This window comes from Hypanus sabinus, chromosome 19 (assembly GCF_030144855.1).
Source record: "Hypanus sabinus isolate sHypSab1 chromosome 19, sHypSab1.hap1, whole genome shotgun sequence".
In the NCBI taxonomy this organism is placed as follows: Eukaryota; Metazoa; Chordata; class Chondrichthyes; order Myliobatiformes; family Dasyatidae; genus Hypanus; species Hypanus sabinus.
Genome location: NC_082724.1, coordinates 51,093,411 through 51,121,268, shown reverse-complemented (window position 1 = coordinate 51,121,268; position 27,858 = coordinate 51,093,411). Strand labels below are relative to the sequence as shown.

General features: G+C 42.4%; 1 protein-coding gene across 4 annotated transcripts in view; it reads left to right on the top strand.

Moving 5' to 3' along the window:
* The window catches only part of sema3h (sema domain, immunoglobulin domain (Ig), short basic domain, secreted, (semaphorin) 3H), a 211,066-nt gene extending 191,414 nt beyond the window's left edge, over nt 1–19,652 (top strand). For all 4 annotated transcript variants that reach the window (XM_059944399.1, XM_059944398.1, XM_059944396.1 and 1 more), the window contains 3 exons: nt 1,204–1,265; nt 5,833–5,975; nt 14,650–19,652. In XM_059944399.1, coding sequence (XP_059800382.1) covers nt 1,204–1,265; nt 5,833–5,975; nt 14,650–15,111 — 667 coding nt within the window. In that variant the 3' untranslated portion in view covers nt 15,112–19,652. The remainder of the gene's footprint in view (nt 1–1,203; nt 1,266–5,832; nt 5,976–14,649) is intronic.
* The last annotated feature ends 8,206 nt before the right edge of the window (nt 19,653–27,858 follow it).

The window sequence follows — 27,858 nt, the reverse complement described above, 5'->3', positions numbered from 1 at the left end:
CAGTACTGTTTGTCTCCCCATAAATAAATGACCTTTATTGTATTACACGATTCGTGACCAGTATGCCATTGTATCATGTGACTAAAAATATAAGCCAGCATCTCCAGAGCTTTATGAATGCCATATCAAACTGGAATTTTTGCCTCTGCAGATTATCATTGTGCAGTTCAGATATTAACCCTTTAATGCAGGCTGCACACTTAAATGTGCCTTTAATCCCCTTGTTTATCAACGTTTTGTAATATGCTCCAAATTATATAGTGTCCTGCAGGTACAAAGTAGAATTACAGGCTTCTGCAAGTGAATGAGATGTATCAAATGGTGATGCTTGAATTGGTCCCAATTACCATTTGTAGCTGAACATGAGGTTTTGGTTTAGTTTTTAGAGATACAGAATGCTAACAGGCCGTCTAGCCCAACAAGCCTGTGGGGCCTAATTACACCCATGTAACCAATTAACCTGGTCACCCGTATGTGGTTTGAATGTGGGAGGAAACTAGAGCAACCCCAGGAGACCCACACGGTCACGGGGAGAATGAACGAACTGACACCAGTGGAATTGAACCTGGGTCACTGACACTGGAATAGCATTTTGCTAACCACTATGCTATCCTGCCGCCTATACATTAGCTGAGACACCAGCTGAGCTCTGAGCCTCCCTCCTATAATTTTAACTCTGTTATAACAACACCTCTGAAAAGGATGCTCTTCAGTGATGGCAGCAACAAATGCTGGTGCACAGTTCCTAAAATTGAATAAATTTAGAAATAAATGCTATAGCCTATAGTTGCTATTGAATATCCAGTTTTCTATATATACTTTGCAATGATACCAAGATGTTGTTAAATTTTAGCCTTTTATGTATTTATAGTTCATCATTATAAATCACCTAAAACCTTCAATTTGAGTTCAGACTACAATACTCCACCCAAGGATCGAATGTCTATATAAACCACCAAACCCTCTATTGGATGTAATTATTACACTGTAATTTCCCCATATAATGAGACTACAAGTCTTATGGTTTGGGCAGCTTTCAAAAACCTCTCTCAGGCAACAGATATGGTCATTGACACAAGCCAACTGAATTCTTTGTTGTTGGATACTGTTCAAGTAAAACACGGGATGAAAGCGAATGCTTTGGATTGAGACTTCAATAGCCTGCTGTTGAACCTGACCCCTTGCTGCTATGTTTGCTTGCAGAAGACTCACTCGCCAGGTCACTCTGAATGGAGACCCTCTGACCCAGTGCTTCAACAAGGGAGGTAAGTGTCACACAAAAAAAAGGCAAGAGGTCAGCCCATTCATGGGTGTAATCACTGAAACTCACAAATAAGAAGTAGCCTGTCAAGCTGCTTTGGGTTTATTTAAAATTCTTTAGAGGTTTTCTTTCTGACAAATAATCAAGTAATTTTCCAGTAGTGCTTTCCTCAAACTCAGAAGACAAAGGAGCTCAGTACAGTTCTTGTTCCTGCAAATGTCAGTCTGAAAATGTCAACATGGTCGGCTGTGCAGAATTGAACAGGGTGGGGCCTGGAAATCCGTAGCAGCTGCAGAGGTTTGGAAAAATAAAGATTAAAACTGCAGGGATGGAAAGCATTCAGTGAGGACAGCTATAAACACAGTTATGAAAGCTGCCTCATTGTCGGTGGATTCTGGTGTTTAAAACTGCTCAATCCCCCGCAGCTAGCAAAGTCAGTAGGAATTGTAAAGTATGATGTACTCTGTGGCTGGTGCCAAGTCTGAGATTGGAGCCTGACTGGGAAGGCTATCCCTGATTACAAAGGTGAAGGATTATACACCTGTTCTGAATATCGACTGCAAATGTAGAAAATCAGAGTAGGAGTTCAGCCCACTGTGCCTGCCCCAGATAATGGTTGATCATTGGAATTCAGTATCCTGGTCATGCTTTCTCCCCATATCCTCTCATCTATTTAGGAATGAAAAAAAAAACTAAAATAGACTTTAAAAACTTAAATAAACTTGTACTTCTCAATGTACAATGAAATGCATCATTTGTGTTAACAACCAACATACCCAAGGACGTGCTGGGGGCAGCCCACAAATGTTGCCACATATTCTGGCACCAAAATAACATGCCCACAATACTTGGCAGAACAACACAGAATATAAGGAATTATAACACAATGAGCAACAGAGCAACAACAGCAAAACAAGCCCTGATCCTCCCTCCCACCCAGACACACACTTAATCATTTCTTGAAAATTAAATCTTAAAAATACTTACTTACTTAATACTGAAAAGGTCGCAGAAGAGATCATGGAGGCATTAGCAGTGATGTTTCAACAATCGCTAGATTCTGGAATGGTTTCTAGGGACTGGAAGATTTCAAATGTCTTTCCACTCTTTAAGAAGGGAGGGAGGTTAAAGACAGGAATTTATAGGCCAGTTAGCCTGATTTCAGTGGTTGGTAAGATGTTAGGCTCCGTTATTAAGGATGAGGTTTTGAGGTACTTGGAAGCACATGATAAAATAGGCCAAAGATAGGATTATTTCCTTCATAGGAAATCTTACCTGACAAATCTGTTGAAATCCTTTGGGGAAATAACAGGCAGGATATTCAAAGGAGAGTCAGTAGATGTTATTTACTTGAATTTTCAGAATGCCCTTGAGAAGGTGCTGCTTAACAAGATCAGAGACTAAGTTGTTAAAGGAAAGATACTTCCATGGACAGAAGATCGATTGACTGGCAGAAGGCTAAGAGTGGGAATTAAGGGGGCCTTTTCTGGTTGGCTGCCAGTGAATAGTGGTGTTCCTCAGGGGTCAGTATTGGGACCGCTTCTTTACATGTTATATGTCAATGATTTGGATGACAAAAGTGATGGTTTAGTGGCCAAGTTAGGTAGGGGATGATACAAAGATAGGTGGAGGAGCAGGTAGTGTTGAGGAAACAGGGAGTCTGCAGAAGAGGTTGGACAGATTAGAATAGGCAAAGAAGTGGCATATGGAATACAGTGTAGGGAAGTGTATGGTCATACACTTTGGTAGAAGGAATAAAGCCGTAGACTATTTTCTAAAGAGGGAGTGAATTCAGAAATCAGAAGTGAAAGGGGACTTTAGAATCCTAGTGCAGGATTCTCTAAAGAGAAACTTTGTATGTTGGGTTGGTGGTAAGAAAGGCAAGTGCACAGTTAGCATTCATTTTGTGACGACAAATATTTAAAAAAACAAAGATGTGATGCTGAGGCTTTATAAGACATTGGTGAGACTGCATTTGGAGTATTTCGAGCAGTTTTGGGCTCTGTATTTAAAGGACGTTCTAGCATTGGGAAGAGTCTAGAGGAGGTTTACAAGAATTCTCCTGAGAATAAGTGTTTGGTGGCTCTGGGCCTATATTTGCTGGAGCAAAGAGGAGGGGGTCTCATTGAAGCCTATTGAATATTGAACGGCCTGGACAGAGTGAACACAGGGAGCATGGTTTCACGAGTGGGAATGTCTAGGATCAGGTGGCATAGCCTCAGATTCTGTGGAATACATTGCCGCATTTGGGTGGGTTCAGTATATTTAAACCAGAGGCTGATAGTTCCTGTGTGAAAGGTTAGGAGAAAAAGTACGAGAATGGGGTTGAGAGGAAAACTAAATCAGGCCTGACCAAATGGTGGAGTAGACTCAATGGGCTAAATGGCCTAATTCTGTTGCTATGTCTTATAGCTTTGTGGTCTTCTTTGGCTTCAAATGTCTTCTATGTTAAAATTCCATTGGTTCACCAATCTTTAGGCGAAGAAATACTCAGGTATCTCAATCATAAACAGCTTATTCCAAATTTTTATGCTTTGACCTTTGGTTTTCCAGTGTATGGATTGCTGGAACGTCTACCAACCTTGGATTATGGACTAAAACTATATAAAACTAGGGTAATGATAAAGCCTTGAGGTAATTGAGGAAAGCAGAGGTGAAATATAAACACTACTTATCAACAATATCTTCACAATAATCTGCATTTTAAAGTGATCAGCTGCCAAATTCTTCAACCTCTTCCCATTGTTGACATTGCTCCTTTCAAATTTCAAGTGTTTTAATTCACCGCTGTCAGGCGGAGTGTGAAAAAGACTCCCACGTGGTGTTGCATTGTTTATTCTCCTGTGGCTGGTTTGTGCAAACTGCCTTCTCCACAGTTTTCTGGTTCACAGTTTCCAATCAGTAAATGTAAGACTTTTGTTGTAAACTAAGTCCCAATTGAGTGAGAATGTTTCTAGAATGAAATTTTGTCACAATTATTTGCCATGTCACCTTAAGCTGCAGTTATAGAGATACTTAGACATTTGACTGAAATTGTCCTCAGTAATTGACTAGGGAACTCAATTATATGGTAATTGTAATCAAGAAGGATATTAATAAGGTTGAAAGAGTGCAGAGAAGGTTTACAAGGATGTTGCTGGGATTTGAGAAACTGAGTTACAGAGAAAGGTTGAATAGGTTAGGACTTTATTCCCTGGAGCATAGGAGAATGAGGGGTGATTTGATAGAGGTGTATAAAATTATGATGGTTATAGATAGAGTGAATGCAAGCAGGCTTTCTCCACTGAGGCCAGGGGAGAAAAAAACCAGAGGTCATGGGTTATGGGTGGAAGGGGAAAAGTTTAAAGGGAACATTAGGAGGGGCTTCTTCACGCAAAGAGTGGTGGGAGTGTGGAATGAGCTGCCAGATGAAGTGGTGAATGCGGGCTCACATTTGACATTTAAGAAAAACTTGGACAGGCATATGGATGAGAGGGGTTTGGAGGGATATGGCCCAGGTGCAGGTCAGTGGGACTAGGCAGAAAAATGGTTCAGCACAGCCAAGAAGGGCCAAAAGGCCTGTTTCTGTGCTGTAATGTTCTATGGTTCTAAGTCATATATAATCTGTATTGATAATTTCTCCAAGGAAGGATCATCACCTTGTAGTGATGGAGAGGCTTGACATTCAGAGAGCAATGCTATCTGGAGTTTAGACATCTGACATTTAGCTCCTCGTAGGGTAACCCATAGTAGTAAGATCATGGAGGAAGTTCCAAACAAAGAGCGATTCAACAATGACCTCAACAGTGTAGCTGGTTTAAGATGGTGACGTATCAAACAGGCACTGAAGGTGGAGAAAGGCTGCGGCAGTGAAGGGTTCCAGTTATCTTGCTCTCATGTCACTGGATTCTGACCCCGATTTGTCAAGGACTGTGTGGTGGCTGCCCGTGCATCAGCCTCCCCGTGCTAAACAAAGTCATGCACAGGCAGTCTCCATTAAGGGAATCCAACCTAACATCCTGGAACAAGTGGCAGCTGCAGAAAGAGAGACTGAACAGTCAAAAGACCCAACTACTAACCACAGCCACCACTTACTCTTGCCCACACTGCACCAGAAAGTGAGGGTCTTGGATCGGCCTCTACAGTCACTTGAAGACCCACCAGCAGCTTGAGCTGAGTGTTTGGGAAGTACTCTGGTCAGCATGGACATGGTGGGCCGAAGGGCCTGTTACTAGGTTGTATGATATAAGATATGAAAAGCTTTTTAAGCCCTTTAATTCAAAAGGAAATCATAACTTAAGAATAAATTCTGCTTGCATAGAGCAGAGTAATCTTTGAAGCATGACTGAATGTGAGATGAATGTTTTGTAGCACAGCAAAAGTAAGCTGCTGGAGGAGCTCAGCAGGTCGAGCAGAGTCTGCAGAGGCAACGGGAGGGCCAATGTTCTGGGTTGAGACTGTATGGACGCAGAGCTGCTGCTTGACTGATTGAGTTCATCCTGCAATTTAGATTTCGTGCTGGATTCCGACACCTACACGCCTTCCTTTTGGCATGACTCTTGTCAATCTCCCATTCTGTCTGCTTGCTGCAGGGGCCATGTACACTTGGACTGAAGAAAAGGTATTGTTCGTTGTTGAGGGAAACAGCACGTATTTGGAATGCATTCCCAAATCTCGGCTTGCAACAGTCACGTGGTTCCTAGAACAAACCGAAAAGAATGGGCTGCTGCAGGAGGTAAAGATTTGTTTTATCATTTTACTGTGGTCTTTCTTCTAACTAACATACCAGTCATTTGGGAATGAAAATCTGCTCTGCCGGTTTGGCATAACAGAAGCACAACGGCAGCAGAGTGAGATTAGGAGAGTTGGATGACTCCCTGTGTGCCTAATTCCCTTTTAGTTTCTACTGAAATTTCCATCCTTTGACAGGAGATGCTTTTCTGTCAATCCTATCTCGCCTAATCTCAATAGTCTTTGGTTTCTTAGTGTCTAACAAGATTCAAGATTCATACTTATTTATCATGTGTGCATCAAAACATATAGTGAAATGCGACACTTGGGTTAACCATTACATCCAAGGGTGTGCTGGGGATAGATCACAAGTGTCGCCAACATAACATGCCCACAATGCTCAGCATGACAACACAGAACACAACAAGCAATGTGGCAACGACAGCAAGACAAGCCCCATTCCTCCCTCCCACCCATGCATTCACATACCCCAGTACAGACCATCTCTCTCGGCCTCTAGCGGACTCTGATTCAGACTCAGATGCTCAAACATTGGGCCTTCGACTGCAACAATGGACTCGCTTTCCTTTAACCCCAGGGAAGGCCTCCAGCCTCTCATTCTAATTATCACACCTTTGAAAATTAATCTATGACGGGACAACCATCTAGGTGGAGAATTCCAAAGTAAAGAAATTTAAAGTTGTGTAAGGCATAGATAGGGTAAACAGTCAGAAGCTTTTTCACAGGACAGAAATGTTAAGTACTAAGTGACATGCATTCAAGGTGAGAGGAGAAAAGATTAAACAAGGTATGCAGGGCAAGTTTTTAAAAAATATATCTCCTATAGAGAGTCGTAGGTGCTTAGAACAGGCAGTGGGGATTATTGACGGAAGCAGGTATGAACGACAGTGGCATTTTAAAGGCTTTTAGATTAGATACTTGAATGTGCAGGGAGTGAAGGGAGGTGTATCACGTATAGGCAGAAGAGATTTTAATTTCATTGGCATCGTGTTCAGCAGGCCTGTTCCTCTGCTGTTCTGTTCTGTGTACTCCTCATTGCAGCCCAAGATGCCAACCCTGCATCTTATACTCATCAATCCAGACCTTCCAAACATAGACCCTCCACGTCTACCTGCCAAAACCTCTCAAAACCCTAGACGGTACAATGAGATCACCTCTTATTCTTCTAAAACTCCAGTGAATCCTACTCAATCAATCCTTGTGGAAATCTCAGTCTGGTGACTCCCCACTGCATCAACCCTGATGCGATCATATTTACCCTAAGGATCACATTCTGCTAGAGGTATCATAATCTGACCTCTCAGCTCAGGCCAGCATTAATGTTTATAGTCAGCATCCAAACATGTCATGGTGCCTCCAAATATGTACATAAAGACAGACAATTCTGTGCCAGAAAACTTACATCAGTAGAATCTGGTTAGACTTCAGTGGCTTAGTTGCTGGTAGATTTTAACTCTTTATCTGCCTGCTTTAAAAGGAGAATATAGGGCTTCTGACAATCCTTGGATGTCTCCAAATAACCAATCATTCCAACAGCTCACATTCTAGCACGATCTCACCAACCATCAGAACGGAGCCCAGTCTATCACTAAAACCAACCTTTCCTCTACTTCCCGCTGCCTCAGAAAAGCAGGCAGAATAATCAAAGACCCCTTCTACTGTGGAAATTCTGCCTTCTTCCCCCTTCCATTGCACAGAAGGTACCAAGGCTGAAGAACATATCAACAGCCTTGACAGCTTTTCTCCACTGTTATTGCACCCTAAGACACAGGAGCAGAATTAGCTCATTCAGCCTATTGATTCTTCTCCTCCTCCCATCATGGCTGATTTATTATCCTTTCAACCCCATCCTCTTGCCTTCTTCCTGTAACCTTTGATGCCCTGTAAATCAAAAATATATCAACCTCCGCTTTAAATATACCCAAATGACTTGGTCTCTACAGCTGTCTATGGCAATGACTTCCACAAATTCACCAGCCTTTAGCTAAAGAAATTCCTCCTTGCCTCTGTTCTAAAGGAATGCCCTTGTATTCTGAGGTTCTGCCTTCTGATCCTAGACTCCTCCACTATAGTAAACATACTGTCCACATCAACTCTGTCTCGGCCTTTCAATATTCGCTATGTTTTGATGAGATCACTCCTCCTCCTTCTAAACTCCAGTGAGTACAGGCCCAGGGCCATCAAATGCTCCTCATACATTAACCCTTTCATTCCTGGGATCATTCTCGTGCACCTCCTCTGGTCCCTCTCCAATACTTACACACCCTTTATTTAATAAAGGGCCAACAACTGCTCACGGTACGCCAAGTTCAGTCTCATCAATGCCTTATAATTCCTCAGCATTTCATCCTTTCTTTTATATTCTATCCTCTCAAAATTAATACCAACTTTGCATGTGCCTTCCTTACTACTGACCCAACCTGTAAATTAACCTTTAGGGAATCCTGCATGAGGACTCCTAAGTCCCAATTGAACCACTGATTTCTGAACCTTCTTCCATTTAGAAAGCAGTCTATGCCTTTGTTTCTTCCACCAAAGAGCAGGAACATACACTTCCCTACGCTGTATTCCATCTGCCACTTGTTTGCCCATTCTCCTAATCTGCCAAAGTCCTTCTGAAAACTCCATGCTTCCTCAACACTACATACCCCTCCACCTGCCTTCGTATTACCTGCAAACTTGGCCACAAAGTAATCAATTCCTTCCTTCTTCCAAATAAATACATAACATGAAAAATTGTCATAAGACCAGCCCCAATAGAACACCACTAGTGACGCTAAACTAACCAACCTGAAAAGCTCCCTTTTATTCCCACTCAATGCCTCCTTCCAGTCAGCCAAACTTCTATCTATGTTAGTATCTTTCCTGTAATACCATGGGCTCTTATCATTTTTAGCAGCCTCATATGTGGCACCTTGTCAATGGCCTTGTGAAAATTCAAGTAAACAACATCTTTGTCTATACTGCTCGTTATTTCTTCGAAGAATTCCAACAGATCTGTCAGGCAAGATTAAAGAAACCATGCTGATTTTGGCCTATTTTATCATATGCCTTCAAGTACCCCGAAACCTCATTCTTATTATTGGACTCCACCATCTTACCAACCATTGAAGTCAAACTAACTGGCCTATAATCTCCTGTCTCTTTCCTCCTTCCATTCTTAAAGAGTGTAGTGGCATATGCAATTTTCCATTCCTCCGGAATCATTGCAAAATTTAGTGATTCTTGAAAAATCACTACTAATGCACCCATAGTCTGTTCAGCTACCTCTTTTAGAACACTGGGGTGTAGGCCATCTGGCCCAGGTGACTTACCTACTTTCAGACTGTTCAGCTTCCCAAGCACCTTCTCCACAGTAATAGCAACTACATTCACTTCTGCCCCCTGACACTCTTGAACTTCTGGAATGCTGCTCTCGTCTTCTACAGTGAAAACTGATGCAAAATATTTATTATGTTTGTTCACCATTTCTTTTTCTTCCATTACTACCTCTGTCCACGTTCACGTTCACAGTCTGATATCCACTCTTGCAACCCTTTTGTCCTTTATATGTCAAAAGAAAAGCTTTTGGCATCCTCATTTATATTATTGGCTAACTTACCTTCATATTTCATTTTTACACTCCTTATTACTATTTTAGTTGCCTTGTGTTGGTTTTTAAAAGTTTCCCAATCCTCTGGCTTCCAAATTATTTTGCTACATTGTCTTTTCTACCTTCTCTTTTCCTTTCATGCTCTTTTTGACTTCCTTTGTCAGCCATGGTTGCCTCATCCTCCCTTTAGAATACTTCTTTTTCATCAGGATGTATCTGTCCTGCACCTTCTGAATTGCTCCCGGAAACTCCAGCCATTGCTGTTCTGCTGTCATCCCTGCTAGTGCAATCATCTTTACCCAGCTCCTTTCTCATGCTTCTGTAGTTCCCTTTACTCCACTGTAATTCTGATACAACTGATATTAGCTTCTCCTTTCAAACTGTAGAGTGAATTCTATCATATTATGATCACTCCCTCCTAAGTGATCTTTTACCCTAAGCTCCCTTATTGAATATGGTTCATTGCAGTCCACCCAGTCCAGAATTACCTTAGCCCAGTGGGCTCAACCACAAGCTGCTCTAAAAAGCCATTTCATAGGCCTTCTACAAATTCCCTCTTTTAGAATCCAGCACCAACCTGATTTTCCCAATCTACCTGCTTATTGGAATCCCCCACTTTTGTAAAATTGTCCTTATTACATGCCTTTTCTAACTCACGTTGTAATCTGTAGCCCAAATCCTGGCTATTGCTCGGAGGTCTGTATATGATTCCCATCAGAATCTTTTTACCTTTGCAGTTTCTTAGCTCTACCTACAAGGATACTAAATCTCCTGATCTTCTATCACCTCTTTCTAAGGATTTGTTTTAACTTTATACCAACAGAACCACCCCACTCTTCTGCCTACCTCCCTCACCTATCAATACAATGTATATCTTCTCGTGTTTAGCTCCCAACAACGATCTTCTTTCAGCCACGACTCAGTGATGCCCTTATCATCATACCTGCCAATTTCTAACTGTACGACAAGATCATCTGCCTTATTCTGTATGCCATTTGCACTCAAATATAACACCTTCAGTTCTTTCAATTTTATTGTAATGTTACTTGAAGTTAAATTCCTATCCTTGTCTAAACTTTTTGTCTTTTTATTTGTTCGAGACTTTCATAACTTCTCCACTCTCCTCCCCTTTATTTTATCCTCACCTTTCCAATCCATTGAGCTGTTGAATCCACTATTTAATTTAAAGACATACTTTAACCTGTCCCACTGACTGCAGTTTTGCCCCATCATCTGCCTGTGCTTCCTTGCAGTTTCACTGCACACTGCCTCATCCTCTGCCCCATGACTTTGGATCCCATCCCCCTGCCAAATGAGTTTAAACCCTCCCCAACAGCTCTATTGGTCCCCCTCAAGTTCAGGTGTAACCCACACTTTCTGTACAGGTCATACTTCCGCCAGAAGAGATTCCAATATCCAGAAATCTGAAACCTTGCCTGCTGCTCCAGTTCCTCAGCCAGTATTCATCTGCCAAATAATTACCCTTACTAGCATATGGCACAAGCGGTAATCCAGAGATTACTACCCTTGAGGTCCTGCTTTTCAGCTTCCTACCTAACTCCCTATATTCTCTTTTCAAGATCTCCTCCCTTTTCCTACCTATGTCATTGGTACCAATTATGTGCCATGACTTCCAGCTGCCTATTCTCCCCATTTGGAATGCCGTGGACCCAGTCCAAGATATTTCCAACCTTGGCACATGGGATGAACATCACATCCAGGTGTCTCTTTCACGACCACAGAGCCTCCTGTGTGCTCCTCTAAGCATGGAATACCCTATACCCTATGTACTCCACTTCTTCCCCTCCCCTTCTGAGTCACCGGGTCATACTCACTACCAGGAACCTGCCTGCTGCAGCTTTTCCCTGGTAACGGTATCCAACGGCAATACTTATTATTGGGGCAATGGCCTCAGGGGTAATCTGTACGATTTCCTTTCCCTTGTACTCCTGCTCAGACCTCCTATACGGTATGTCCCGATGAAGTCTCTCTGCTCCAAACGCCGACTATGTTCTGTCCCAATGAAGTCTCTCTGCCCGAAATTCTGACTATGTCCTGTCCCGATGAAGGGTCTCTGCCCGAAATTCCGACTGTCCTGTCCTGATGAAGGCCCTTTGCCCAAAACATCAAATGTGGCCTGATGAAGGGTCTTGACCCAAAATGTCGAATGTTTATTACACTCCATAGATACTGCGTAACCTGCTGAGTTCCTCCAGCATATTATGTTTGCTGCCCTGGACTCCCAGCATCTGTATAAGCCCTTGTGTTTGTGTGTACAATGTATGGTAAAGAGAAACTCTCGGTCTCTCACTCTACCTTGTCATGACCTTTGCACCTTGCCGACTTGCCATGCATTTTCTCTGTAACTGAAACAACCCTGCATTCTGTTCTGCTTTCTTTTGCACCATCGCAAGCTGCTTATGCATGGAAATGATCTGTCTGGATGGCGTGCAAGCATCTTGGTACATGTAACAATAATAAACTAATCACCAATTGTGAATCAGTTCAGGCTTTTCTCATGCAATGCCAGACAGAAGGAGCAGACGGAGACATACACAAGTGTATATGTGCAGACCACACACTCACACATGCCCCACAGTAACTACTGGACTGGAATTCTGAAATTGAAAGATTTTTTGGAAATTCTGCAGCAGGTCTGGTAGCATGTAAGGAGAAAGAAACATCTACATTTTCAGGCCAGTGACATTTCATCAGAACTCCATAATCTAGAGGATGACTTTGTACCTTTAATGAAAAGTCATTATGTCTGGTTTTCTCTTCACAGAAGCTGTCTGATTTGCTGAGTGCTTCCAGCATTCTCGGTTTCAGATTAGAAGCTGTGTGATGTTATATATTTGAATGACACTCTGTTCTTGATGCAGGAATTGACTGGTGGATATCTAGAACACAGCACAGTAAATCACACAAACAGCTTTCTTTAGCCCTTTAACTTCTTCAGTTATCACCTCCCAACTTCTCACTTCACTCCCACACAGCCATCTTCCCCTCACCTCCCCTCCTTTCTCTCCCCCCACCTTCTTATACTGGCCTTTTCCCCCTTCCTTTCCAGTCCTGGTGAAGGGTCTCGGCCTGAAACATCGACAGTTTATTCCCCTCCATAGGAGCTGCCTGACCAGCTGAGTTCCTCCAGCGTTCGTTTGTGAGTTATTCAGCCCACTGTGTTGTGCCAAACTAATTAAGCTAATGACACCTAATCCATATCTTCATTGTCTGCACATCCATGTGCTCAGATAAAATCCTCTTTCACACTTCCATTGCTTCTGCTTCCACCAACAATGCCACTGTGTAAAAACCTTCTCCACACTTCTTATAGAAAGAACATAGAACAATACAACACAGTACAGGCCCTTCAGATCTTAATTATGTGCCAACCTCTTAACCCACTCAAAGATCAATCTAACCCTTCCCTTCTACATCCCGGTCCAATTTTCTATTATCTTAATGCCTCTCTAAGACTGTCTTAAGTATCCCTGATGTAGCTGCCTCTACGACCACCCCTGGCAGCACATTTCACATACCCATCTTTCTCACTGTAAGAAACTTACCTCTGACATCTCCCCCTGTACTTTCCTCCAATCACCTTCAAAGTAGATCCTCTCATATTAGTCATTTCCACCCCTGGAAAAGGGTTCTGGCTAACCACTTATCTATGCCTCTTATCATCCTGTCATCTCTCATCCTCTTTCACTCCAAAGAGGAAAGCCCCAGCTCACTCAACCTATCCTCATAACATATGCTCTCTCATCCAGGCAGCATCCTGGTAAATGTCCTCTGTATTGTCTCTAAATTCCACTTTCTTCCTATAACGAGGTGATCAGAACTGAACAGCATATTCCATTAGTGGTCTAACCAGGCTTTTATAGAGCTGTAACATTACCTCATAGCTCTTGAATCAATCCCCTGACTAATGGAGACCAACACACCATACACCTTCTTAACAGTGCTATCAACTTCTCTCTTGAACAGTTCTCTCTTAACTTAAATGCATGACCTCTATTTTAAATATTTCAACACTGGTGTAAAGATACCAGCTGTCTATTCTCCATGAGACTCCTAACTTTATTAACCTCTGTCAACTAGCTGCCTTCCAAATAATGGCACATGAAGAAGCAGATGGAGTTCACACCAGATACGTGTGAAGGGATTCATTTTGGTAGGTCAAATATGATGGCAGAATATAGTATTAATGGTAAGACTCTTGGCAGTGTGGAGGATCAGAGGTATCTTGGGGTCTGAGTTCATAGGACGTTCAAAGCAGCTGTGCAGGTTGACTGTTTTTAAGAAGGCGTATGGTGTATTGGCCTTCATCAATCATGGAATTGAATTTAGGAGCTGAGAGGTAATGTTGTAGCTATATAGGACCCTGGTCAGGTCCCACTTGGAGTACTGTGCTCAGTTCTGGTCGCCTCACTACAGGAAGGATGTGGAAGCCATAGAAAGGGTGCAGAGAAGATTTACAAGGATGTTACCTGGATTATGAAAACAGGTTGAGTGAACTCGGCCTTTTCCCCTTGGAGCGACGGAGGATGAGCGGTGATCTAATAGACGTGTACAAGATGATGAGAGGCATTGATCATGTGGATAGTCAGAGGCTTTTTCCCAGGGCTGAAATGGTTGCCACAAGAGGACGCAGGTTTAAGGTGCTGGGGAGTTGGTACAGAGGAGATGTCAGGGGTAAGCCTTTTACTCAGAGAGTGGTGAGTGCGTGGAATGGGCTGCCAGCAATGGTGGTGGAGGCAGATACAATAGGATCTTTTATGGAGCTTAGTAAGATAGAGGGCTATAGGTAAGCCTAATAATTTCTAAGGTAGGGACATGTTTGGCACAACTTTGTGGGCCGAAGGGCCTGCATTGTGCTGTAGGTTTTCTATGTTTCTATGAACTTGGAAACTAGGTATATAAGTATTTGAAAAATACAAACCCTATCTACTTTCATCTGTTACAGAACTGTCATATTTGTTCTATCTGTTCAGTGAGTATTGTATGTATATTTAAGAATGAGATATTTAACAATGGAAAGATGTAATGTAATCTTTGTTTATAGGTTACCTTTGGGGACCGGATAATTCCAATTGAGCAAGGTTTGCTGATTCGTCAAATCAATCATCATGATGCTGGTGTCTATCATTGCCAAATTGAGGACCATGGTTTGCGCTGGACACTAACGAAGGTGCGACTCAATGTGGTTACTGCTGACCTGCTTGCAAATCTATACGAAGGTGATGGACGTTCAGCTGGCCCCATGAAAGACTGGTCTCTTCCAGGCCCCGGTCACGGCATTCAGCCCTGGTACAAGAACATCATGAGCCTCATCAATTACCCATCCAAGATGGACTTTTACTGTGAGCAGGTCTGGCAGAAAGACTTCAAGAAGAAACGGAACAGATTACGTTCAGGCAAAAAGCACCGCAGCGTGGAGCCCATGAGGAAAAGCAAAGCTACGGTGGGAGGCAGACGGAACAGGAACAAACAGCACAAGTTACAGCGATCTCCCCGCAGCACCTAAATGTTGGTTGACAGACATTTCTCCAGAGTAATAGGAGACTCAACAGCCTCATAACCCTTTGGACTCTGATAAGTTCAAAGTCTTTGCTTGCAGCACCACCTTTGACTTGCTTTTGGCCGAGGGCAAATGTTTAATTCTCCATCTGTACTTTTTCATGGAAGTGGGAGAGATTTCCAATCTGTATTTGAAACAGATTGACATAAGATAGTTCCCAGCTGACTGTACTTTCTAAACAGAAATCATTTATGTAGGGCCTTTAAATATCATAGAATCTGGTTATCTACATGTGAGTCTATAGATCAGAAGAGCTTATGGCAGTGAGGAATACCACAAAATATTTCTACTATGTTAAGGGGAACTGATTCCAATAGATTTATACCACAACTCTAAATATTTAGCTGTTGTGAAATCTGTGAAGTTCAAATTTAAACAGAGAAAATGTCTTGACTATGTCAAAATCCATGCAATGTAGAGGACCTCTACCTTAAGGCTCTTGCAGTGGAAGAACTAAAGAATGAGAAGTTAAATCTGGCATTCCTTTAGCCAGAGGGTGGTGAATCTGTGGAATCCATTGCCATGGATCACTGTGGAGGTCAAGTCATTGGGTATATTTAAAGTGGAGGTTGATAGGTTCTTGATTTGTAAGGGCATCAAAGGTTACGGGGAGAAGGCAAGGGAATGGGTTGACTGAATAGTGGCACAGACATTGAGCCCAATGGCCTAATTCAGCTCATATGTCTTATCATCTTATTAGGATTTTCTCCATGACTCACTGGGGTTAGTTAATGGGATGCAGAACCATACTTTCAATTCTTGGTTTCGACTGAGTGAGCAGACCTGAATGCATGGTAATTGCTGGAAACATTGAAGCTGACCACAAGAATGCAAGGCCAGGACTGGGTGAAACCAACCTGATATCTAATCACTGTCCAATGATCCCCGGTTAAAAATGGTGTGGAGTGAATGTGAAAGTCAGGATTAGGCTTCATAATACAATGTTAGTCATGAAAGCTCGCAATGAAGACAGCAGCAACAAATGCTGGTGCAAAGATCTATGGGCCTATCTCCAAACAAATAGACTGGGAATATAAAGAAAATTGTTATGAAAAAATCCAAACATTACTCTGAAAATAAACTAGTATAAGCCAGAATTAGTTTGGCTAATTTAGGGACAAAATAAATTTACATTGATGTACAAGATGCCTATTTGACATTCGTAAAACATTTATGCAAACTTACAAGAACTTCATTTGGATTGTTTTCTTGGAACAGTTCTCTGAATAGTTGCTCATATTGGGGAGTTATGGGGATGCCTTTTCTGACCGAGTCCCAGGCAAGATGTGTGACCTATTGTAAAATCACCAGTAACATATCTAAATGTACTTTCTTGGAGTTTGTGATTTAACTGCACTGGATTCTACCCGATTCAATATTATAAACCCCATACCTTTCCCTTACACCCACCCCTCTCCTAACTGTTAATTCCCATGTTGATTTATTGCAACACAATACAAGATGGTATTGATACAAAAACTATCTGTGGAATTTGTGGCCATGAGCGGCTTTGGAGGTCAAGTCATTGGGTGTATTTAAGGCTGAGATAGATAGATTCTTGATTAGCCAGGGCATCAAAAGGATACGAGGTGAAAGCAGGGGAGTGGGTATGACTGGAGGAATTGGATGAGCCCATGGTTGAATGGTGGAGCAGATTCGATGGGCAAAATGGCCTACTTCTGCTCCTATATCTTATGGTCTTATGGCATGGGTGCTGGAAATATAAAAGAAACCAGAAAATCCTGGAAATACTCAGGCAGTCAGGCTGCATTTGCAGAGAGAAATACTCAGTGAGTCCAGTTTTATTGGAGCAGGTGACCCCCTTTGTTATCCACAGTTATGCATTTAGAATGAAGTTCCTATTGCCAAATTCCAGTGACTGTAACCAGAGATATGATTATAGAGTGTAGAGCATGCCTTTCAGACCATTTAGTTCATGCTGCCCTGTTACTTTGCCTAGTCCCATTGAATTACATCCAGTCCATAGCCTTCCATACCTCTCCCTCCCATCTACTCATCCAGATTTCTCTTAAGTATTGAAATTGGACCCACATGCACAACTTCAGCTGGTAGTTTGGTCCACACTTACACCACCCTCTGAGTGAAGGAGATTCCCCCCCCCCTTAGATTCCCCTTAATTATTTCATCTTTCACCCTCAACCTATGACTTCTAATTAGGTATTAGGTGTAAGAAATAAGGATCAGGGGGTGGGGTAGGTGGTCTGAGGCTGTGAGGACTCCGAAAATGTGAAGTAAGGGATGGAACACATTGGAACAAGTTGGCTTTGGGAGCAGCAGCGGCTCCGTGATTTTGCCTTTGGATGTGATACAGAGGCTAGATACAGTTGAGTTGGAGCTGGGCTCTGCTCCAGGATCACTCAGTATCCTGTCAGTCCGAATCAGAATCAGATTTAATATCACTGGCATATGTCACGAAATTTGTTGCTTTGCAGCTGCAGTATGGGACAATCCATAATAATAGAAAAAGCTACAAATTGCAGTAAGAATATATATATAAATTATTTAATTAAGTATTGCAAACAGAGAGCATAAATTGGAAGTTAAGTAGTGAGGTAGTGTAGATGGATTCATTTTCCATTCAAAAATCTGAGGCAGAGGGGAAGAAACTATTCCTAAAACATTGAGTATGTGTCTTGAGGCTCCTGTACCTCCTCCTTGATGGTAGTAATGAGAAGAGGGCATGTCCTGAGTGATAGGTGTCCTCAGTGAAGGATGTCCCTTTTTGAGGCATCACCTTTTGAAGGTGTCCTCGATGCTGGGAAGGCTGATGCCCATAATGGAACTGGCTGAGTTTACAATTTTCAGCAGATTTTTCTGATCCTGTGCAGTGGCCCCTCCAGACCAGACGATGATACAACCAGTCAGCAACTTCTCCACAGTACATCTGTAGAAATTTACTAGAGTCTTTGGTGATATACCAAGTCTCCTCAAATTCCTAATGAAATATAGCTACTGGCATGCCTTCTTTGTAATTGCATCAATATGTTAGGCCCAGGATAGATCTTCAGAGATGTTGACACGCAGGAACTTGAAAGTGCTCAAGTTCCACAGTCCACAGTCAATTCCTTGGTCTTTCTGATGTTGAGTCCAAGGTTGCTGTTACCACTCAACCAGCTGACCTGCCTCACTCACTCCATCATCTGAAACTCTGTCGACAATAGTTGTATCATCGGCAAATTTTCAGGTGATGGTTTTTGAGTTGTGCCAGGCCTCACAGTCATGAGTAACGAAAGAGTAGAGCAGTGAGCCAAATACACATCCTTGAGGTGTTGATTGTCAGTGAGGAGGAGATATTATTTAGAGTCAACACTAACTGTGGTCTCCCAATGAGAAAGTCAAGGATACAGTTGCAGATGGAGGTACAGAGGCTCTGGTTTCAGAGTTTGTTGTCCAAGTATGAATTTATTGCACTGACAAAAATAAAAAATCAAGGAGGGGTGTTGTGGGGGTTGTTTTACATTTGGTGAAGTGATCTTATTGTTACTTCATTCTGGTTTCAGAAGATAATCATTATGGTATTTTGAAGAAATGGCAATATTATGCCCAGGTCAGGACAATGTGTCTTGGAGGTAGTGGTGTTTTGCTGATAATTGCTATCTTTTTCTAATGCTTGTAAATTCCCATTCCTCTTTCCTTATTTCCCTATACTCCTGAAATGTGTTCTCTATCATACTAACTCCCTTTGATTATGAAAGGTAACTTACAGTGGCCAATGTGCATATCAGGATTTGGATGACTTCGACATTCCCAGGGAAAACCCACGCAGTCACAGGGAGAACGTGCAACCTCTGCAAAGACTGTGGAGAGTTAGGATCAAACCAGGTCCCTGGATCTAGAGGCAGCAACACTAACTCTTGCATCATTCTCATCTCTCCAGTGATGCAAGGTTTGGGAGCTGTTTTCACATTCCAATAGTATATATTTCTCAATTAGGTTGCAACAAATTTAGAATATTCAGAGTTACTACCGGTTTATAGACAGTGAGAAATTACAGTTAGTGAGAATTAAACAACTCTATGCAGGTCCAGAGCTTTTTACTTTTTGAATTTATCTGTTAATCCAACTTGATAATGGTAACAAAGGTTACAGAAATATTGTTACAGTCTTCAGATGTTAATAGGCCTTTGGTCAGAAGCTGCTTTAACTTATGTAGTGAAACGCTTCAGCTTACTATATGACCTCATTTACAAAGTGTAAATGTAAAGCTATTTAAATCATTATTATTACCTGGGTGGCAGTTTTTGTGAAAATGGTTAAGGGCGAGGGCTCAAAAGGTGTTGGCTGCCGGGTTCCGAAGGCATTCACTGCTTTTGTTAGTATTATTTAATTTTATTTGTGTTTTTTCTGTACATTTGTTTTTTTTTTCTCCTTGAGATATGTACATATTTAGTTTTTGACTTCTGTTATTAATAATGGCAATGTGTCCTGCATCTCAGCTTTGAAATAAAATTGAATGATACGCCTGCCTTTCTCATGTGTTTCTGCAGTATTTCTGTTCCCTTCCCTGTCTCTACTGCCATACCCATTCGATAGCCACAATTAAAGATGTGGCTGGGAGTGATTGAATTCACCTCATTCACAATGCCCTTTTTAGTGTTTGGAGCCCATCTGTAGGATAGCTGTCAAAGATAACCCTCACTTCAAATTTTAAAGTAAATTTATTATCAAAGTAAGTATATGTCACCAATACAATAGAATTTATGAAAAACTCTAAATAATAAAAACTTTGTTACTTGTTTTTGCATAGTAATGTGGATGACATAAGGATGGTTGGAGGTTGTGAATGAAGAGGTGGTGTTTGAAGTAGTGAAGATGTTTCTCAAGGAAATAACATAGGACAGTAACTTACTAATTATGTTTCTGAATCAATAATACAAAGAGGTAGACTAATCTACCAGAGAACACAAGTTCAAAGCTCTGTGGTGCACTACCCTGACAAAGCTAGAAGAGCAGTTGTCTTGATGTTCAAGCTCAACCTCTGTGTGGAGTTTGCACCTTCTCCTCATGACCGGGTGGGTTTTTACTGAGTGCGCTGGTTTCCTCCAACACCTTGGGGGATCCTGGTAGCATAGCAGTTAATGTAATGCTATTCCAGCACCAGAGACATAGGTTCAATCCCCCCGCTGTCTGTAAGGAGTTTGGGCCAGAAGGGTCTGTTACTGTATCTCAAAATTAATAAATCTCAAAGAGATGCTGGTCAGAAGGTTAAATGTCAGTTATCCCTAGTGTGTAGGAGATAGGGGAAGAAGAGGGAAATGTTGGGAGAATAAAATAAATTGGTGTAAATATGCTTATTGGTTGCCAAAGACTCATTGGACTGAAGGGCCAATTTCTGAGCTGTGTGACTCTATGACAGCAGGAGAATTTATGTTTAATTCTAGCACTGAGAATCCATCACAATTAAAAGTCACCATGAAGAATGCGGATTAGAGTCAGGCAATCATAAAGTTACATAGCAGAGAAACAGAGCCTTTGGCCCAACTCATCCCAGTTGCCTAATTAAGTTGCTCCCATTTGTCTGTATTTGGCCTATATTGCTCCAAAACTTTTCTATCCATGAAGCTATTTAAATATTTTTAAATATTGTAATTGTTTTCACCTCTACCACAACCAGCAATGTAAGTTTAGGACGCCAAAGAAAATGGTGGCCTTGAGTTATGAGAGTTGATATAACCTGTCTACTGTAAAAAAAAAGAGTGATGGGCCACTCCCTTTAATCTCAACTATCCAATTGATTCCCTCTGAGTATCAATGTTCTGTCAGAAACTTCAAGACTAGCTTGCCATTGGAAAGTGTTCTAGAAAATGTTACTCACATAGTTGGCATGTTAAAACAGTGTTTTGGATAATGCTAGCAGCAAATTAGGCCATGGGAATCAATTGCTAAATTGTATAAAAACAAGATCCAACACTGAATGAAAGTCCAAAAAATCCAGACACTGAAAATCTGAAATATAAACAAAGTGCTGGAAAACATTCAGCAGGTCAGGCAGCATCTGTGGAGAGAGGAATTGCTAACATTTAAGGTCTGGGACCTTTACTGAGGGGAGTGGGTGGATACAAAAGAGCATGTGAATGGGAAGTGTGCCGGAGTCAAAAACACAAACAAAATTCTTCTCAGCACAGTCTCCACACATGATACATTAAACTGTGACCAGCACATATCCTGAAAGGAACATGCCCAATGTTTCTCAAATGCGAAAATCGACGATCAGAGAAGGACATGATCCTTCAAGGCACATTCTCCCTCCCATTGCCCTCCCCCCGCCCCACAGCCCGACACAACTACACGTTATGATTGCTACACAGAGAGAGAAGATAGAGATGGCACCAGGAAGAACATTAAAGTGCTGGTGAGTAAGGAACACCTCAGGGTAGAAAATTCATGTACAATGGTATGTAGGGCTCTCAGAACCAGTATCTGTGGTGTTAACTATTCAGGCATACAAGATAGCATAACAATTCTCCGTCGGTTAGTCCCCCCCCACCTCATCTACAGTCATAACCTAAACATTCCAGACACAGAAACCTATTACAGCATTAAATAACGTTACAGAGAAGCCACTTCATTACAACAATAGAGAGAAGCCATTTTGTTAGCCTGAACAGTTAGCACCACAGTTACTGTTACTGAGAGCCCTGCAGGTACTATACCAAGAAAATACGATGCAATTGCTAGCTAATTCAAGGTAAGCTCTATAGATCTATAGTGTTGTTAAGTACTGTCCTTTAAACTGCAAAAACATCACCCTACACACACACACACTCACACACACACACACACACACACACACACACACACACACACACACACACACACACACACACACACACACACACACACACACACACACACACACACACACACACACACACACACACACACACACACCCTTCCTAAATATAATTTTCACCAGTTCACATTGCTTGCTCCATACCCTTCATTGAGGAAGAAACACTAGAAAATAAGAGGGAGTTCCCTCATAGAGGAAAGGGTCTTCTTAGATACATTTCCTCATCAGGGTGGAGGGGTAGTTCCTCCTGCCATAGGTACCCACTGAGGCTCAAGGTTTATAAGTTAAGTGAGTGACTCAGTGTTTATGATCTCCAAAGACACTGGTTTGAAGATGGTCTGAGCATGGTGGACATTATAGTGTAAACTGGGGGCAATGGCACCTTAAAGCAAAGCTCAATGAGTTACGTTCCTTATTTATTGAGCATGTCGAACTGCCATCATTTTCTGAGCTCCATATGATATATGACACAAGAACTGAAGAAAATAGAAGCAAGAGTAGGCCACTCAGCTTCCCCAAGCATGCCTCACCATCCAACATGTTCGTGGTTGGCCTGCACTAGGTCTTATCTTCTTTCTGTGCCAGTTGCTCAGCTTTATTTAACAATGAGGTTACATTTCCCTTTTCTATGGAGGGATTCAAATTCATACCCCAGCTTCTGGACGCAAGCAGTTTAACACCGTGCTGCCAAAATTGCTGCGGTACTAGGGAAAAGATGATGTCCCATATTCCGATTCACTTTGATGTTAAAATATGAGACTGGAAATGATATAATAACTAGCTTGAAGTTAAACCTCATGAATTGCAAAAGACACAGAGGTACCTTACATACAGTATATTTACTGATTGATTAGCGAAAGTTGTAGTGTCAGAAGATAGCTGTACATTTAATATAGTGTAGCTTCAGTAATAATTTCCAGGGTCGATTGGAAGCTGAGGCCCAATGAGCGGAGACTGAATCTGCGAATCTCGGTGAGTCCGCTGGGGAAGTCAAAGACCCAACATCTGCAAGCTCAAATCCAAGTCCGCGAGAGATTGGACACAGAAGACCAAAGTCCTGTTGGGAAGTGGCCTGGTCGAGGGAAGTGCTTGGTATGAAAAGTGCTAGTTTTTGGCTCGAGAGTCTTCGACGAGGACTACGCCAGGCACTATTGCAGAGGGTGAAGACATGACCGCTAAGCTGATTCAGTGTGCTACGTGCATGATGTGGGAGATCAGGGACACTGATCTGGCCCCCGGCTGCTACAGCTGTGGAAAGTTTGTCCAGATTCAGCTTCTGAAGAAGCATGTTGCAGCACTGAAGAAAGAACTGGATAACCTCAGATTTATCTGCGAAAACGAGGGTTTTCTGGACAGGACCTACAGTGAGGTCATTACACCGAGGATACCAGAAGAGAGAAAGAGGGCGACGATGAGGAAGGAAAGGATGATTGAAGTACAGGAGATCCCATGGAATGTACCTCTCATAAACAGGTTCACCCTCTTGGAAGCTGTCAGGACAGAAGATACTGCCAGTCTGAGAGGCAGACAGGTCTGCGAGCCGAAAATTGGTGCAGAAGCAGAGCCGAGGAGTCAGACATCAGGAAGAGCTGTGGTAGTAGGGGACTCCATGGTAAGAGGTACAGAAAGGGGTTTCTGCGGCAATAGGCGAGATTTAAGGATGATGTGTTGCCTCCCTGGTGCTAGGATCCAGGACCGATTGTAGGGAATCCTCAGGGGTGAAGGTGAACAGCCGGAAGTGGTAGTGCACGTCAGCACAAATGGCATTGGGAAGAAGAGGAAGGATGTTCTGCAGCGGGACTTCAGAGAACTCGGAAGAAGGCTGAAAAGCAGGACTTCCAGGGTGGTTATCTCTGGTTTGCTTCCAGTTCCTCGTGCTGGAGAGGGCAGGAACAGGAAGATAATGGATCTGAATGTGTGGCTGAGGAACTGGTGCAGGAAGCAAGGATTTACATTCTTGGACCACTGGGATCTGTTTTGGGGTAGGGATGAATTGTACAAAAGGAACAGGTTGCACCTTAATAGGTGGGGGACCAGCATTCTGACAGACAGGTTTGCCACTGCAACACAGATGTGTTTAAACTAAGTAGTGGGGGGGGGAGGGGATGAACTGGAAATATAAGGATGGAGTTAAAGGGAAAGTGAAAATAAGAAAAGTTAAAAAGGACAACAGAATCAATGGAGTAGAAAGCTCAAGAAGAGATCATACAGTATGGCCAAGTGAAATAGGAATTGATATGAAAGGAGAGGGGAGTACCGAATTAAAAGTATTATATATGAATGCACAAAGTATAAGGAATAAAGTAGATGAGCTTGAGGATCAGTCGGAAATCGACAAGTATGATGTTGTGGGAATAACTGAGACATGGCTTCAAGCGGACAGGGCCTGGGAAATGAATATTCAAGGATATACATCTTATCGAAAGGACAGACTGACTGACAGAGGGGGTGGGGTGGCTCTGTTGGTGAGGAATGATATTCAGTACCTTGCGAGGGGAGACATAGAATCTGGGGATGTAGAGTCAGTATGGATAGAACTGAGAAATTCTAAGGGTAGGAAGACCCTAATGGGAGTTATCTACAGGCCCCCAAACTGCAGTCTGGATGTAGGGTGTAAGTTGAATGAAGAGTTAAAATTGACATGTCGCAAAGGTAATGATATAGTTGTCATTGGGGGATTTCAACATGCAGGTAGACTGGGAGAATCAGAATGGTACTGAACCCCAAGAACGGGAGTTTGTGGAGTGCCTCCAAGATGGATTCTTAGAACAGCTTGTACTGGAGCCTACCAGGGAGAAGGCAATTCTAGATTTAGTGTTGTGCAATGAACCGGATTTGATCAGGGACCTTGAGATAAAGGAACCATTAGGAGGTAGTGACTATAATATGATATGTTTTAGCTTACAATTTGAGAAGGAGAAGGGAAAATCGGATGTGTCAGTATTACAGTTGAACAAAGGGAACTATGGAGCTAGGGAGGAGCTGGCCAAAATTCAATGGAACAATACCCTAGCAGGGAAGACAGTGGAACAACAATGGCAGGTATTTCTGGGAATAATGCAGAAGGTGCAGGATCGGTTCATTCCAAAAAGGAAGAAAGATCCTAAGGGGAGTAAGGGGTGGCCGTGGCTGACGAGGGAAGTAAAGGGCAGTATAAAAATAAAAGAGAAGTATAACATAGCAAAGATGAGTGGGAAACCGGAGGACTGGGAAGCTTTTAAAGAGCAACAGTAGATAACAAAAAAGGCAATACGCTAAGAAAAAATGAGGTACGAAGGTAAACTAGCCAAGAATATAAAGGAGGATAGTAAAAACTTCTTTAGGTATGTGAATAGCAAAAAAATAGTTAAGACCAAAATTGGGCCATTGAAGACAGAAACGGGTGAATTTATTATGGGGAACAAGGAAATGGCAGATGAGTTGAACAGGTACTTTGGATCTGTCTTCACTAGGGAAGACACAAACAATCTCCCAGATGTAATAGTGGCCAAAGGAACTAGGGTAAAGGATGAACTGAAAGAAATTTATATTAGGCAAGAAACGGTGTTGGATAGACTGTTGAGTCTGAAGGCTGATAAGTCCCTGGGACCTGATGGTCTGCATCCCAGGGTACTTAAAGAGGTGGCTCTAGAAATCATGGACACATTGGTAATTATTTTCCAATGTTCCATAGATTCAGGAACAGTTCCTGCTGATTAGAGGGTGGCTAATGTTGTCTCACTTTTCAAGAAAGGAGGAAGAGGGAAAACAGGGAATTATAGACCAGTCAGCCTGACGTCAGTGGTGGGAAAGATGCTGGAGTCAATTATAAAAGAGGAAATTACGACACATTTGGATAGCAGTCCAAGTCAGCATGGATTTATGAAGGGAAAACCATGCTTGACTAATCTTCTGGAGTTTTTTGAGGATGTAACTATGAAAATGGACAAGGGAGAGACAGTGGATGTAGTGTACCTGGACTTCCAGAAAGCTTTTGATAAAGTCCCACATAGGAGATTAGTGGGCAAAATTAGGGCACATGGTATTGGGGGCAGAGTACTGACATGGATTGAAAATTAGCTGGCTGACAGGAAACAAAGAGTAGTGATTAATGTGTCCCTTTCGGAATGGCAGGCTGTGACCAGTGGGGTACTGCAAAGTTCGGTGCTGGGACCGCAGCTGTTTACAATATACATTAATGATTTAGATGAAGGGATTAAAAGTAACATTAGCAAATTTGCTGATGACACAAATCTGGGTGGCAGTGTGAAATGTCAGGAGGATGTAATGAGAATGCAGGGTGACTTGGATAGGTTGGGTGAGTGGGCAAATGTATGGCATGAGCAGTTTAATGTGGATAAGTGTGAGGTTATCCACTTTGGTGGCAAGAACAGGAAGGCAGATTACTATCTGAATGGTGTCAAGTTAGGAAAAGGGGAAGTACAACAAGATCTAGATATTCTTGTACATCAGTCAATGAAAGCAAGCATGCAGGTACAGCAGGCAGTGAAGAAAGCTAAGAGCATGCTGGCCTTCATAGCAAGAGGAATTGAGTACAGGAGTAAAGAGGTCCTTCTGCAGCTGTACAGGGCCCTGGTGAGACCCCACCTGGAGTATTATGTGCAGTTTTGGTCTCCAAATTTGAGGAAGGACATTCTTGCTATTGAGGGAGTGCAGCGTAGGTTCACAAGGTTAATTCCCTGAATGGCGGGACTGTCATATGTTGAAAGATTGGAGCGACTGGGCTTGTATACACTGGAATTTAGAAGGATGAGAGGGGATCTGATAGAAACATAAGACTATTAAGGGATTGGACACACTGGAGGCAGGAAGCATGTTCCCGCGGATGGGTGAGTCCAGAACTAGAGGCCACAGTTTAAGAATAAGGGGTAGGCCATTTAGAACAGAGATGCGGAAAAACTTTTTCACCGAGAGAGTGGTGGATATGTGGAATGCTCTGCCCCAGAAGGCAGTGGAGGCCAAGTCTCTGGATGCATTCAAGAGAGAGTTAGATAGAGCTCTTATAGATAGCGGGGTCAAGGGATATGGAGAGAGGGCAGGAATGGGGTACTGATTGTGTATGATCAGCCATGATCGCTGTGAATGGTGGTGCTGGCTAGAAGGGCCGAATGGCCTACTCCTGCACCTACCGTGTATTGAAGGACTGCATGTGTGCATGGGTGGGTGGGACGGAGGAAAGGGGCTTATTTTTGCTGCTGCTGGTTTGTCTTTTGTTGTGCTTAGTGTCGTTCTGTCGAGCTTCATGGGCGTGCTATGTAGACGCCGGAATGTATGGTGACACTTGCCCGCAGCACCCCCTCGGGTGTGTTGGCTATTAATGCAAACAGGAGAACTGACTCCTTACACCCTTCCTCGGTGAATGATGGCCCATAATGGGATAGAACCACACTGATAAAAGGGGAGATCTTTGAAATATGAATAAAACTGTACGGCAGAAAGGTTCAGTCTAGAATATGAGGTGAGTGAGGTGAATATGGGTGGATCTGTCCAAACGCATGTGGAAATATGGAAAGAGGAGGGTGCAGAAGTTGCAACTATACTTCAATATGTGGTAAAACTGGTGATTATAGTCTAGTCAGTCTAATGTCAGTGTTGGGAAAACTGTTAGAAACAATAATCTGGGTCAAAATTGATTCCATTGGGTTAAGTACAACTTAGTAACTAAATGCGGCATGGAGTTGTTAAAGACCAATTTCTTTGGCATCAATACTTTTCTCAAGTGCCACATTTGATGTGCATATGAATATTATTAAGCTGTTTGATACAGTACAGTGAAACAGATTACTATGCATCAGCAGAATCAGCGGGATTATAGAGACGGGCAGAGTGATACAAAATTAGCACAGGGAGAGAGATGGTAAACAGATGCTTTGTAGATG